Raw genomic sequence first — 15,410 nt, 5'->3', positions numbered from 1 at the left:
GCTCATGCAGTTCCCGCTGCTCCAATGCAGGTCGATGTGGCAGCCGGAGCACTGCAGGCCGTGCAGCCCTTAAACAATCGCTTATGCAGTTCCGGCTGCCCCGGCGGACCTTTCACCGGGCTCGGGGAGGCTGCCGTCCTGCCGGGCTCCACGCTTCGCCACAGCGGCTCTCCTCTTGTGCTGTGTCAGCGCGTGGGCCCTTTCTTCGAACGAGCCCACGTGTGACCAAGAAAAGCACAATTAATTTCCCCGGAGGCCTCATTAATCATCCTCTGACTTACTTTCTGGAGCCGCCTCTTCTCTGCGGCAGGCGGAGCGCTCGAGGCTCCGCCTGGAGAGCGTTCCACCCTCGGGGCATCTCACTGGAAACAGCACTTCCCTCCTTCAAGCACTGTTGCAGCCTTGACCTATTTCTCACCTGCTCCTCTTTAGGTCTGGCTTTTGACAGCACAGCCTTCATTACAACCTATTGCTACCACTAGCGTGGGCTTTGGGTCCGCCCCTTTCGATTATTCGCGTCTTCTTTTAAGACCAGACTCTATTAGCCATTGGCTTGAGACTTGGGTCCTCATTACGATGTCGGTGGGAACGCCACCTACCAAAGGAAACCAGCTCTGCTGTAATCAGGCGTCGTAGCACACCCTGGAAGCATTCGGCAACCCGGGTGGGACCCCAATGATGAAGCATGTCACCTACCAGGTGGGTGAGTGAGGGTTCTTTTAAACACCCTGTGGGTTCCCAGTCACTGACACTTTTGATGACTGGAAACAGGTTCTTAGACACTTAGACATTCCCACAAACTTGATGATTCACGCTTTACGTTACTACACAATGGATAAATGTGTTACACTAAGCATATGTTTAGAGGGTTTTTTCATCCCTGGTTAGTTTTTTCTTCCTTTTTCACGTTTAGGCCTCATAAAGATCTGTTTTTCTTTTTTCACAAAGCTACCTGAACATTTATTGCATAGCTCAGTTGTAAAGTCTATTTTAATGTAGTCAGCCCGTCAGATCTTAAAAAGACCCGCAACAGTACCTCTGTCTGGGATCACAGCTGTGTCTTTGTGTAGGATGATCTCAGCCTGATTTGGCACGAGACGCGGCCCAATACAGGGATCCAAGGAAGGCCCAAGAGGATGAGATCCCTGTCAAATTTTGAAGTTGATGACTGAATATGGAAAATTCATTCTAGGAATGATTATATTATAAGGATATCCTTCTATTTAATCTGGCCTTGTGCTTCCTGCTCCCAGATGAAACCTCTCATTTACTGAAGGTTGACTTGAAACCCTTGACAGACAAACATTACTTTTTCTTATTTTAATCTTGCCAAAGGCTGCCAGAATAAAGGATTAATAAGCGGCACCACTGAAAATTAAATGCAGTCATTTCCTGGATGTCTGCCATCTATGTTGGTACCATATGTTGAGTAAGAACATTCTTTCCCATGGAGCCCAAACAGACAGATGACAAGTCTTTTCTGTGTGAAGAAGGAGCCTACGAAGAAGTATGCCATCATGGTGGGTCCGCGGTCCGCGTCCCTTTAAAAAATTATACCCAGGGTGATCTAGTGAATACTCCAATCATAACACAGGGTTATTACATTTGTTTCTGGATTAGGTGATGGTTGAAGGCTCTATTGCAAAGCTGATTCCCTTCCTTTTCCACTTTTATGTGGTTGGTTATAACATTCCTGGATAAGCCAGCAGGGCAGATCTGGCTAGGACTTTGAACATTTAGTAGATTTTGCAGTGGAACATCCTCATTGAGCCTTTTGCTGGCAGTTTGTTAGGGAGATACATGTCTGCTTCCGAGATATAGTCCCTCCAGGCACTGTGAAAGTTATTTAACAATAGTTTCAGCCTTAAACAAATCCTATCATAAACAAAGGACTGAATATTCTCCATTGTCACAGGTACCAAGCAGGAATATATTTCCCTTTAGAACGTAGGTTTGGCGTGAGAGAGGTGCTTTAAAAGAGCATCAGTTTCTATTAGAAAGGAGAGAATGTTCTTAATTTTCACTGGTGCTCTTTCTCTTTAGAACTGAGGACTCAGCAGGGAACAGAAGGGGGGTAAACTAAAGGGGGTCCCACTTGGGTTAACAACGAAATAGGGGCTATTCGTAAGTTTTATACAGGTACTAATCCATAATTTGCATTCCCATAGTGTGGGGGCCTTGGCATGGATGCCTGCATTCAAGGAGTATCCATGTTTTATAACATGGAAGGGGGGGGGGGGGTTATTCTTAAATTGCTACAATCAATCAATCATTCAGGAATCTTATAAAGCACAACTACTAACCTGTGAAGGTCTCAAGGCGCTATAGACCCAAATGAGAAGTTTCTTTTACCATCTTGAAAGGGGAAAAGAGACTCCATGTTGAGGTTTTGTAACAATTAAGGAATATTCTCTCCCTTCTTGTTAAAACAAGGAATCAGGAGTTAGCCTTCAACAGAGGGGTGACGGGAACTTAACAAGAGTGCCCCCATTCCCCTGATCCAAACATCTGTTTACCTCATTCCATCCTTCATCCCTTTGACCCTGAATGAAAGAAAAGTGGCAGAGTTCTTGAAATCAGTCATTTCGCAACTGGCTAGTCCCCCAGTGGCTCCAGAGCCCCACTGTATAGCATGAACTGTATTGCATGACAATATATTTACATACATGCCAAAAGACCCAATTTAGGCAGCAGATTCCTTATTTTTGAAACAAAAAATGGCTTTAACTTAGCTTCCTCCCACCTAAAACCATCCATTGTGCAATAACAGGGTACAGTGGTAGACAATGCACCTGATACAATATTGTTGTAGGTCAGGCTGCTATTATTGACCTTGATATTTTGTATTATTATTGACCATGACATTATGTGCTATTATTGACCTTGATATAGTGTGCTAATATTACCCTTGATATTCTGTGCTATTATTGAAGTGGATAATCTGTGCTAATATTGCCCTGATATTGTGCGCTATTATTGCCTTTGATATTGTGTGCTGTTATTAGACTTGATATTGCATGCTGGTATTAACCTTGATATTGTGTGCTATTATTGACCTTGATCTCATGTGCTATTATTGACCTTGATATTCTGTGCTATTATTGACCTTGATATCATGTGCTAGTATAGCTCTTCATATCGTGAGAAATTATTGCCCTTGATATTGTGCACTATTATTGCCCTTGATATTGTGTGCTACTATTGACCTTGATATCATGTGCTATTTTTGCCCTTGATATTGTGTGTTATTATTGCCCTTGATATTGTGCGCTATGTTAACCCTTAATATCGTGTACTATATTTGCCCTTGATATGGTGTGCTACTATTGACCTTGATATCATGTGCTATTATTGCCCTTAATATTGTGTGCTATTATTGCCGTTGATATTGTGCGCTATATTAGCCCTTAATATCGTGTACTATTATTGCCCTTGATATTGTGCACTATTATTGCCCTTGATATTGTGCACTATTATTGCCCAAGATATTGTGTGCTCTTATTGCCCAAGATATTGTGCACTATTATTGTTCAAGATATTGTGCGCTATTATTGTCCTTGATACTGTGTGCTATATTGCCCTTGATATAGTGTGTGCTATTATTGCCCTTGATATTGTGTGCTATTGTTGACCTCGATAGCCTGTGCTATTGTTGCCCTTGAAACTCTGTGTTATTATTGCCCTGAATTTCTGTGCTCTTGTTGACCTTGATATTGTGTGCTTTTATTGCCCTGATACTGTGTGCTATTGTTACCCTTGAAACTCTGTGTTATTATTGCCCTGATATTGTGTGCTATTCTTGACCTTGATATTGTGTGCTATTATTGCCCTGATATTGTGTGCTATTGTTAATCTTGAAACTCTGTGTTATTATTTCCCTGATATTGTGTGCTATTGTTGACCTTGATATTGTGTGCTATTAGTCCCCTGATATTGTGTACTATTGTTAATCTTGAAACTCTGTGTTATTAATGCCCTGATACTGTGTGCTATTGTTACCCTTGAAACTCTGTGTTATTATTGCCCTGATATTGTGTGCTATTGTTGACCTTGATATTGTGTGCTATTATTGCCCTGATATTGTGTGCTATTATTAATCTTGAAACTCTGTGTTATTATTGCCCTGATATTGTGTGCTATTGTTAATCTTGAAACTCTGTGTTATTATTGCCCTGATATTGTGTGCTATTATTAATCTTGAAACTCTGTGTTATTATTGCCCTGATATTGTGTGCTATTGTTAATCTTGAAACTCTGTGTTATTATTGCCCTGATATTGTGTGCTATTATTAATCTTGAAACTCTGTGTTATTATTGCCCTGATATTGTGTGCTATTGTTAATCTTGAAACACTGTGTTATTATTGCCCTGGTATTGTGTGCTTTTATCAACCTTGATACTATGTGCTCTTATTGACATTGATACTGCGTGATTATTGACCTTGATGTTGTGGGCTATTATTGACCTTGATGTTGTGGGCTATTATTGACCTTGATATTGTGTGCTTTTATTGACCTTGGTATTGCGTGTTATTATTAACATTGCTACTGCGTGTTATTATTGGCCTTGATATTGTGTCACACGACCACAGTATTACTGCAGGAGAACTTTAATAGTTCGAGAGGGAGCAAACGAATGCTAAAAAGGTGACTCGGCCTACAGCGTTTCTGCCCCACAAAAACAAGCTCCTAACCGACAGGTATTGATACTGCCCTGAGGCAGAGGTGGCGAAGGTGGCACGACTCCAGCACACTCCATGCCACCCTTAGCCATAAGCATCACAGAAAACCTGAGCTCAAATCCTTTATGGGAAATGGTAATGATTTGTGGAGGGAGATTTTATGTCATGTTATGCTATGTTGATTTATATAGCGCACTAATCACCCGAGAGGATATCCAGGCGCTTGGTTTAGGTGTGTAGATGTGTGGTTCCAAGGAGCTTATATGACGAGCCAGGCCGTCCGCGTCTTGCAGGACTCAAGAAGAGAGGTGGAGGCTCTGATGTGTTGAGGAAGGTTGCTCCATGTGGTAACCCCTACACCACAGCTTCCATATGCTGGCAGGGTGATTAATAGCTTGTTTATCTAAACCTGGGCATCAATGCGCTTTATGGCAGCAGTGAGGTCCTCGAAAGGCCAAGAAGACATTCAGAAACAAATAACTGCATAGGATGGGCCTAATGGACTCTCCTCCAAACCTTCGCCCCTTTTCTTTTCTGCCTTTGGGTTTAAAGCCCAGTTATCTTGAGGACCTGTTCCCTACATTGAAGGCCCCAAGCCTGCTCTCTTCCTGAACCTCTCCCAAGTCCCCTCCCGCAAATAAACCACCAGCCTCCACCGTGGTCACCTCCTGGCTGGACCATTGCCTCTTCTTTCCAGTAGCGCTTCCCTGCTTCAACCCGCTCTACTGCTACCTGGAGGACCACCCCAAACTCTGGCTTCTCATCCAGTAAGATTGCTATAGGACTCCATGTCTCCATGGACATGCAGCCATACAGACCCGAGTTTAATAATAGAATGCCTGGTGCTTTCTGGGTGATATATTCCCGGCTCACTTCATCAGATCCAGTTGCACTAACATCTGAAAACATTGATTTGTAAAAAAAAAAAACAAACATTATCGCAGGGCTGCAGCATTGTGTCCTTGTTCACATGAGCTCTGTCTGATAACCTTGCCCAGGGGGGAAAGTCAAGGTTATGAAACAGGGTTTCTGCCTTATCCTCGAGGGCTGATCGTGTGATTGCAGCCTTCATGTCCCTCTCACTCAAAGCGCTTTGAGGTGGCGAAAGGCTACGTGACGCGCTCTACAAATATACATTAAATAACCCGTTGCCTTCGAGAAATGCACGTGCATCGCTGAAGCAGGCGCAGCACCGACCGAGCTTTCCTGCCACTGACAGCGCGTAGATTAGAAAGCTTGAGCGACAAAGGCCGGCGGTAATGACGTGTCCACGAGTGCCTGCACCCACGTGCTCGTGTGTTTTAAATGCCCGGCTGCAAGTGCCCGTTCCCCTTCCACCCCGGGGACAATGGCGCCCCTGCTCAGGCACACAGGTGGTAAGTCCTTCCTTAATGTCCTTTCTTCCTATCCCCCTCCCTCCCCCCGCCCTGTGTACAGAGCGCCGTCACACGCGGCCTGCTCGGGGAAGAAATGCTTCCCTCAGCAATTTTTCACACTTCCTTGGAACGCCGAGCAAGGTTATTTTCAGAAGAACAGCCTGAGCCCGGCGTCTATTCTTGCACTCACCCCTCCCCCTCCATCTCTCCCTCCCTCCCTCGCTCCACCTCTCTCTCCGCGTGTGACTGAGTCTCGCTCGCTCTCGTCTCCTGCTTCTCTCTCATTCACCCCCCTCCTCATTCTTTCTTCTAATATCCCCCCCCTTCTCTCTTCTCCCCACTCACTCTCCCCTCTCTCTCTTTCTCTCGGCGTGTGAGTGAGCCTCGCGCTCCCTCCCGCCTTGTTTCTTCTACACGTGCCCCCTGTCGTTCTTTGTGATTTTTCTCTCTTTCATGTTCTCCCCCTTTCTTGTTTTGCTTCCTTCGTTCTCCTGTCACTGTATATCATCCTCTGTTGCCTCTCCCCCCTCTATTTCTATTTCTGTTTCTTTTTCTCGCCCCCTCGCCACTTCTCTCCGCCACATCTTTCTCTCTGCCACTCACCCTCTCTCCCTCGCCATCTCTTCCCCCTCTATTCATTCTGTCCCTTTCTTACCCCCGTTTCTCACCCCCCTCGCCACTTCTCTCTGCCACATCTTTCTCTCTCCCTCGCCATCTCTTCCCTCTCTATTCATTCTGTCCCTTTCTTACCTTCGTTTCTCCCTCTCTCGTTCTATCCTTCCATCTATCTCCCCTCTCTCCCTCCCCTCTCGCCCCCCGTGTCCTGTTGTTGTTGCGCCTTCGCCCCCTCACTCACCCCTTCTTCTGTCGGTTTCTGTTTCCCCCTCACCTCAAGTCTCCATAAACTCACTCAACACGAGTGCTTGTAGCAGTTTTTTTTTTTTATGTTTTCTGTCTTCTAGTCACTCTTCTGGCCCCTCACAGGTTCCGTAGGGGCTGCTTCTTCCTCTATTAGATGTAGGGGCCCCTGGGCCAGCGAGGGAGTACGAGGGTGAAGCCGCAGCCCCCAGAAGTAGTGCACAGTAGAACCGCATGTGTGATCCTGGGCTGATGACAGAGAGGTGGTGAAGGTCAGAGCTGGGGTTGACTGGCGCAGGAGTGTGTGTGTGATCCAGGCATACACAAGGGGGCGCTGCAGTCCAGCAGTGAGATGCACCAGCAGAGCTTTGTCTAGGGTGCAGTCATGAAACAGAGAGGGCTGAAAGTCAGCATTAATGCACATTGCTGGAGCTGCTGGTGTGATCCATTAAAGATACACGGATGCTCGGGGTCACGCGTGAAGTACATTAGCAGAGCTGCGCGCGTGACCCTGGATAGCAGGGTCAGGATTGAAGTACTTTGACAGAGGTGCTTTCGTCTTCCCAACCATGGCACGCGCAGGTGGTGGGGGGCAACAGGTCATGACAGAGGTGCTGTGTGACCCCAGTAAAAGGAAATCATGGGTGCTGAACACTGGGAGTGGTGTGCCCCTCTCTCTCTTTGCTACCCCAACACTCTCTCGGTCTCTCTCTCCCTCTTTGTCTCCCTATATCCCGTCTCTCTCTCTCTCCCTCTTTGTCTCCCTATATCCCGTCTCTCTCTCTCTCACTCTTTCTCTGACCCTCTCTTTGTCTCTCTCTCTCCCCATCTCTTTCTCTCTAAATCTCTGTATCTCTCTTGTCTATGTGTATCTCTTTCTGTCTCCCTCTCTCTGCCAGTCCCTCTTTCTCTCTATATCTCTCTCTCTCTCGCTCTCTCTGTGTCCCCCTCTCGCTCTCTCTCCCCCTCTCTCTTTCTCTCTATTTCCCCCCCTATCTCTCTCTCTATCCCTCTCTCCCTGTCTCTCCCTTTCTCTCTATATCTCTATCTCTCTTGCTCTGTTTCTCTGTCTGAACTCTCTCTATTTCCCCCTCGTTCTTTCTCTGTCCCTCTCTTTGTTCTCTGTCTTCCTCTCTTTCGCCCTCTTTCTCTGTCTCCCTCTCTTTCTCGGTCTCCTTATCTTTCTCTCTATCTCTGTCCCTTCTCTCTCACTGTTTCTCTCTCCCTCTTTCTCTCTCTCTCACTCACTGTCTCCCTCTCTCTCTGTTTTGCTCTTTCTCACTCTATGTGGCACAACACAGAGAGAAGAGGGCATGCGGCACCTAGAAAGCAGATATTGGGCAGTGGAAAAGTAGACACACCTAGAAAGCAGATATTGGGCAGTGGAAAAGTAGGCATGAAGAACAGAGGATGGGACCAGTTATAAGTAAGCCTGGGTGGAGTTTGCAGAGTTCCCTGCAGAACGGATGTATGACGTTACAACGCATGCTATTACAATGCATGCCTTTACGACGCAAGTTTTACAACGCAAGTCGTTATAACGACTTGCGTTGGGGGGCGCTGGATAGTGAATAGTTTAATTTACCATTCCAACTCCAGTCCCCGTGGATAGTAGGGAAGGTGTTGGAAACTATTCCCTATCCTAGAGCGCCCCCCCAGCGCAAGTCGTTGTAAAAGTTGCGTTGTAATGGTTGCGTCGTAAAGGCATTTCGTTGTAAAAGTTGCGTTGTAAAGGATGTTCCCCCTGCAGAACTCCTTGAAATGACCAAAAAACTCTGCGGCCCTACGCAGAGTTCCGCACGTGGAGGAGTGCGCTTGGTAATGACTGTTCGCGTTGATTTTCAGCGCCGGGTGTTTATCCTGCACTGGAAAGTTAACGGGAACAGCATCATGCGCAAGAGAGTGATTTCTCTTTTCTGCCGCTCGAGTAGATTTTCCTCCCCGAGCAGCAACTTTCTCAACGCAAACAGAATGTTTCTCAACGCGAGCGGTTGCGCCCACCCGCGATCCCCCGCATTAAGAAATACGACCGTCTGCATTGAGAAATCTGGAGTGAAAATGGATTTTTCCTGCTCGCGATCGCCAACTTGTTGTTGGGGAACGTGAGCGAGAAAAAATCTCGCCGGTGGTGGATTTTCCTCGCTCGCGATCGCCAACTTGAGGTTTGGGAGCATGAGCTAGGAAAAACACTCCACTCCGCTACGCCGGAACAGAGTTTTTCAGAACTCCGCAGAGCGCGGAGTGGGGCAAACTCCGCGAGCGTTCACCACCGGGCTTAGAGGGAACTGGAGTAGAATTGAGAAACCTTGGGACACAAAGAGAAAACGCCAGAGAATGGGAGCAGAGGCATAGAAGAAGTGGGTAAAGCGAGCAGAAAAAGGGATCTGCAGACACAGACGACAGGGGCATGAGGGGCAGAAGAACAGGGCACTAGGCACAGAGGAAGTGGGCATGGGCAACAGAGAAAGGGAGCCAAAGTGAATGGGCACAGACAGGGGGATTTTCAACACAAAGGAAGGGAGGGAGCATTGGGACGGATATGGGGACCATGAAGGTGCAAGGCGGGGGTGCTTGTGGTACCCAGGAAGAGGCCGGGGGCACATGGAAAGAGCCTCAGTTAAAGAGGAAGAGGCCTAGGGTACAATGGAAGATATTCCTGGGCACAGGCCACATAAAGTTCTCTGGGATGAAGTGGGAGAGGTCATGGGTCACACAGGAAGGTTGAACTGGTGCACAGAGGGAGAGGGCATGTGGTATAGATGATACAGAAAGAGGTCTGGGCTACAAAGGGTCACAGGGGACAGAGGAGGGGGCTGGAGCACGGCAGAAGGAACAGGAGTTATGGAGGACGGAGCCTGGGACAAAGAAGAAGCGGAAGAGGGCACAGTGGAAGTGGGCATAGCTCAGGGCAAACGGGAAAGGAGAGGGCCGTAGAAGAGGGGGTGTGAGGAACCGAGGAAGAAGACCTGGGGGGGCACAGGAGGAAGGCCCGGTGCAAAGAGCGGATAGCACGGAGCTGTCAAAGGGCACACATGGAGCACCATGGCGCACAGACGGAGGGAACTTGGAGTACATGGAGGGGGCATAGAGCACAGACTGAGGGAGCATGGAGCACAGACGAAGGGAGCATGGAGCACAGACGGAGGGAACTTGGAGCTCAGACGGAGGGAGCATGGAGCACATGGAGGGATAATGAAGCACAGACTGGGGGAGCATGGAGCACAGACGGAGGGAGCATGGAGCACAGACGGATGGAGCATGGAGCACAGACGGAGGGAACTTGGAGCTCAGACGGAGGGAGCATGGAGCACATAGAGGGATAATGAAGCACAGACTGGGGGAGCATGGAGCACAGACGGAGGAGCATGGAGCACAGATGGAGGGAGCATGGAGCAAAGACGGGGAAGCGTGGAGCACAGACGGAGGAGCATGGAGCCCAGATGGATGGAGTACATGGAGGGAGCATGGAGCACAGATGGAGGAGCATGGAGCACAGATGGAGGAGCATGGAGCACAGATGGAGGGAGTACATGGAGGGATAATGAAGCACAGACTGGGGGAGCATGGAGCACAGATGGAGGAGCATGGAGCACAGATGGAGGGAGCATGGAGCACAGACGGGGAATCATGGAGCACAGACGGAGGAGCATGGAGCCCAGATGGATGGAGCACATGGAGGGAGCATGGAGCACAGATGGAGGGAGCTTGGAACACAGACGGAGAGAGCATGGAGCCCAGATGGATGGAGCACATGGAGGGAGCATGGAGCACAGATGGAGGGAGCTTGGAACACAGACGGAGAGAGCATGGAGCACAGACCGAGGAGCATGGAGCACAGATGGATGGAGCACATGGAGGGAGCATGGAGCACATGGAGGGAGCATGGAGCACAGATGGAGGGAGCTTGGAACACAGACGGAGAGAGCATGGAGCACCGACGGAGGGAGCATGGCGCACATACGGAGGGAGCATGGAGCACAGACGGAGCATGGAGCACATGGAGGGATAATGGAGCGCAGACTGGGGAGCATGGAGCACAGACTGGGGAAGCATGGAGCACAGACTGGGGGAGCATGGAGCACAGACAAAGGGTAGCATGGAGCACAGACAGCGGGAGCTTGGAGCACAGAGAGTAAGAGTCCGAGGGCACAGAGGGAATGGCTCATAACACACAGAAGGAGTTGGCCTGGAGCACAGAGGAGTTGGCCTGGAGCACAGAGCAGAGGGCCTGGAGCACAGAGGAGGGGCCTGGAGCACAGAGGAGGGGCCTGGAGCACAGAGGAGAGGGCCTGGAGCACAGAGGGAGTAGGCCTGAGGCACAGAGAAAGTCTAAGGGCACAGAAGAGGGTAGCCTGGGGGAACAGAGGGAAAGAGTCCTGCGGCACAGAGGGAGGGGGCCTGGAGCATAGAGGGAAAGAGTCCTAGGACACATAGAAGGGGGCCTGGGAACAAAGGGAGGGGCCAGGAGCACAGAAGGAAAACTTCTAGCGCACAGACGGAAAAAGTCCTAGTACACAGAGGGAGGTGGTCAGCGGCACAGAAGGAGGAGGCCTTGGCCCTGGGCACAGAGAAAGGGGCCCTGGAACATGGAGGGAAAGAGTACTAGGGCTCAGAGGGAAGGAGTTCAAAGCACGGTGAGGCAGGGGCATACATGGAACAAGCCTGTGGCACAGAGGCAAGGAGCCTGTGGCACACATGTGAGGAGCCTGGGTCACAGAGGCAAGGAGCCTGTGGCACACAGGTGAGGAGCCTGGGTCACAGAGGCAAGGAGCCTGTGGCACACAGGTAAGGAGCCTGTTGCACAGAGGCAAGGAGTCTGTTGGCCAGAGGTAAGGAGCCTGGGGCACAGACGTAAGGAGCCTGTTGCACACAGGTGAGGAGCCTGGGTCACAGAGGCAAGGGGCCTGTTGCACAGACGTAAGGAGCCTGGGGCACAGACGTAAGGAGCCTGTGGCACACAGGTAAGGAGCCTGTGGCACGGAGGCAAGGAGCCTGTGGCACACAGGTAAGGAGCCCGTGGCACGGAGGCAAGGAGCCTGGGGCACAGAAGTAATAAGCCTGTTGCACAAAAGTAAGGAGCCTGTTGCACAGAGGTAAGGAGCCTGTTGCACAGAGGTAAGGAGCCTGTTGCACAGAGGCAAGGAGCCAGTTGCACAGAGGTAAGGAGCCTGTTGCACATAGGTAAGGAGCCTGTTGCACAGAGGCAAGGAGCCTGTGGCACAGAGGTAAGGAGCCTGTTGCACAGAGGTAAGGAGCCTGTTGCACAGAGGTAAGGAGCCTGTTGCACAGAGGTAAGGAGCCTGTTGCACAGAGGCAAGGAGCCTGTTGCACAGAGGTAAGGAGCCTGGGCACAGAGGCAAGGAGCCTGGGGCACGGAGGTAAGGAGCCTGTGGCACACAGGTAAGGTGTCTGCGGCACAGAGGCAAGGGGCCTGTTGCACAGAGGTAAGGAGCCTGGGCACAGAGAGAACGAGTCTTGGGCACACAGGGTTGGGAATTGAGGCACACAGTTTGGGGCTTGTACTAAGATGAATTGGTGAGGCACAGAGGAAGGAACATGAGGTACAATGGGAGGGCCCCTGGAAACAGAGGAGAGAAGGGGCCACAAACGAAGGTGTCTAGGGCACAATGGAAATGAGCCTGGTTCCCAGACTGGGGCAAACAAGGAGCAGGGAGAGGGGACCTGTGGCCTTGGGCCTACAGGATGCAGCACGCCATATAGGGGAAGAGGTTGTGGGACAAAGCGGAAGGGGACCCAGGGGCTCAGGGGAATGGGAAACGGAAGGGGGCCTGGGACTGAGAGGGAGGGGCGTGGGCACAGGTGAAGGACGGCCGGGCCCGAAAGGGTAGGCCTTGGGCCCAGCCGACGGGAGCATGGGGTAAAAATGAAGGGCCCAGTGGCCCGGATGAAATGAGATGGGGCACAAGGAAAGAGGCACCGGTCACAGAGGCATGATGGGAGCGGCCACGGAGGAAGGTGGGAGAAGAGCAGAGGCGTACTCCTGCGTCACAGAGGAGGCGCACGAGCCGCCCGGGAAAGGACATGAGTATAGAAAGAAGATGTGAACACAGAAAATGGATCAGCGGCACGGCAGACGTAGGCATTGGGCAAAAAGGAATGAGCACGTGACACAGGAATGGGCACATGGGACAGAAGAAGAGGGACTCGTGTGCAGAGGAAGAGGTTGGAGCCCAGAATAATGGGATGAGACTCGGAAGGGGGGGAGCCTGGAGGGCGCACAGAGAAATGACCTCAGCAGCACCTGCGTTATAATCCTCAGGGGGTCCCCACCAAAGTCACTCTACGTCTGCAAGTCGGTCATCCGACGAGAAACTTTCAAGATCCCGCACCACACTTTGTCGGGGCATCATTTTGTGTTACGTCACTGGTAGTTGACCAGAGGAAATGCACTGGGGTACAGATGATGCGTGCATGTATCACAGGGGCACAGAGGAGGAGTGGACGAGGCACTGAAGAGAGGGAAATAGGTAGAGGGACGAGGACATGGGGTTCGGAGGGGTAAGCTTGGGGTCCAGGGGGTCGATGCATGGGGCCTGAACGAAAGGAGACGGGGCAAAGAAAAGGACTGGGGGCAAAGAATGGGGACTCTGGCGTAGAAAACTTAGGCCTTGGGCACAAAGGGGGGACTCTGGCTCGGAAAAAGAGGGCCTGGAGCAGCGAGGAGAGGAAGAGTGGATGAAAGAGGGGGATTGGGTACAAAGAAAGGGGCCCTGGGTGCAGAGGCAGTGGAGGGCACCGGGACAGGGAGGGAGCGATTTGGAGAAATGGAGCTGGGGAAGAGAGCTTGGATGGAGCAGAAAGAATCAAGGGTACAGAGGCAGTGCACTCAGCGGCAGGCTGCAGCCCCCCCCCCCCCCCATTCTGCACTCTCTCCCAGCCTGGCCCAGACTCCCCCATTTTTAGCCCAGCACAGGGCGGGCCACCCCACATACCTCCGCAGCCCAGCACTTGTATAACAGCCCACCACTGCTCCCAGTTCATACTGACCTAGCCCGGTGCTTCCATCGCAGCCCCATACACCCCCATCCCACCCCTATGACTTCCGGTCACAGATAGTAACCTCAACATGCCATCGAAGCTCAGGATTGTCGTCACCGCCCGCCACAGTTCCGCACACCTCCCACCCGAGTGCACTTTGCATTCCTCTTCATCACAGCTCGGTGCACACCATCCCACAGCTCATTCATTACACTGCTCACTTCCCAACACAGACCGGCACACCTTTCATACACGAAAGCGCTTTCTATTACTTCTCATCACAGCCATGTACACCTCCCACCTCCGCCCCCCCCCCCCGTACGTTCACGGCAGCCCAGAATAACCACATCATAGTTCAACATGTCTTACATCACCCCCCACCACCCCCCCACCCCCCGACCCATCGCAGCTCCCATTAAAGGCCGGTCCGTTCCTCAGAATAGTCCAGTGCACGTGCCATCGGACAAGGTGAGCGCGTGCCATCACGTATCTCAACATAGTTCAACATGCCTCCCATCACAGCCCACCTCCCTTTGCAGGCCAGCACGTCTCCCCCATCGTGGTCCAGTGCACCCCTGTACGCCCCATCAAGTCCCTGCACCCCACCATCCTAGCTCTGCATCTCCCATCGCAGCGCTACACGCCATCCCGCGCAGCCCGGCAGCATGTTGCGCATAGAGGCCCCGACGCGCCTCTCTTAATTCCCATAAACCGAACCCCGCATCCCCGAAAACAAACCGCGACTCACCATGTTCGCTCTCCGGGACCCCCAGGCTGCTGAGCGTCTGGCCCAGCACGTAGGAATCCTCCAGCAGGTGGTAGTTGGGGGCGCCTCCTCCGCCAGACTGAAAATCGTCCAATTTAATCTTTTTCACGAGAAACGAACGCGGCATAATTCTGCACTCGGGGATGCTTTAAAAAAAATGTCCTTCTTGTGACCCCGTATGCAGAAATCGGGACCCCCTGCAGACGGGAGCAATGACTGGAGCCCGGCGCTTGCTGCAGGAGCCCTGGATTCAGCACTGGACAGCGCCGACTTTTCCTGCAGCAGCCGGAGAGCAGGAGGGAGGGAGGGCGGAGAGCGGCCTGGTGGGAGGGAGGGCGTCGCCTGAACTAGCTGAGCTCAGCAGCGCCGTCTTTCTTTATATGGGGCTCCGGCCCGAGATCAGGTGGTGCTATGCGATGGAGCTGGTTAGCTCCCTAATCCATCAAAAGTCCCCCAGGACAATCACCACATTACCAATGAACCGGCTGCGCGGGGAGGAGGGGCGCGAGGGGGCACTTGCCTCAGACAAAAACACTGATACGTCAAGAGTCCTCCAAACAATGGGGGCCAGGCTGGGGAAGAGGTACCTACCTCCGCTACCTCGACAAAAGCGGCTTGAAGGCAGCAGTGCTGTCGGCAACACGGAAAGAACACAACAAAGACTTGTATTTGTGTAGCGCCTAAAGGATAACACCACTTAGTGTTTTATACAGCACTAGCTGCTGCAGAT

At 51.2% G+C, this 15,410-nt stretch overlaps 1 protein-coding gene across 1 annotated transcript in view; it reads right to left on the bottom strand.

Annotated features, from left to right (window-relative positions):
• Window positions 1–14,845, bottom strand: part of SCRT2 (scratch family transcriptional repressor 2) — a 44,059-nt gene extending 29,214 nt beyond the window's left edge. The window contains exon 1 of the mRNA XM_078651723.1: window positions 14,663–14,845. Coding sequence (XP_078507849.1) covers window positions 14,663–14,807 — 145 coding nt within the window. The 5' untranslated portion in view covers window positions 14,808–14,845. The remainder of the gene's footprint in view (window positions 1–14,662) is intronic.
• Window positions 14,846–15,410: the final 565 nt, after the last annotated feature.

The sequence above is a fragment of the Lissotriton helveticus genome, chromosome 7 (genome assembly GCF_964261635.1).
Source record: "Lissotriton helveticus chromosome 7, aLisHel1.1, whole genome shotgun sequence".
Classification (NCBI taxonomy): Eukaryota; Metazoa; Chordata; class Amphibia; order Caudata; family Salamandridae; genus Lissotriton; species Lissotriton helveticus.
Note: the sequence above shows the minus strand (reverse complement) of the source record. Positions and strands in the feature narration are given on the sequence as shown.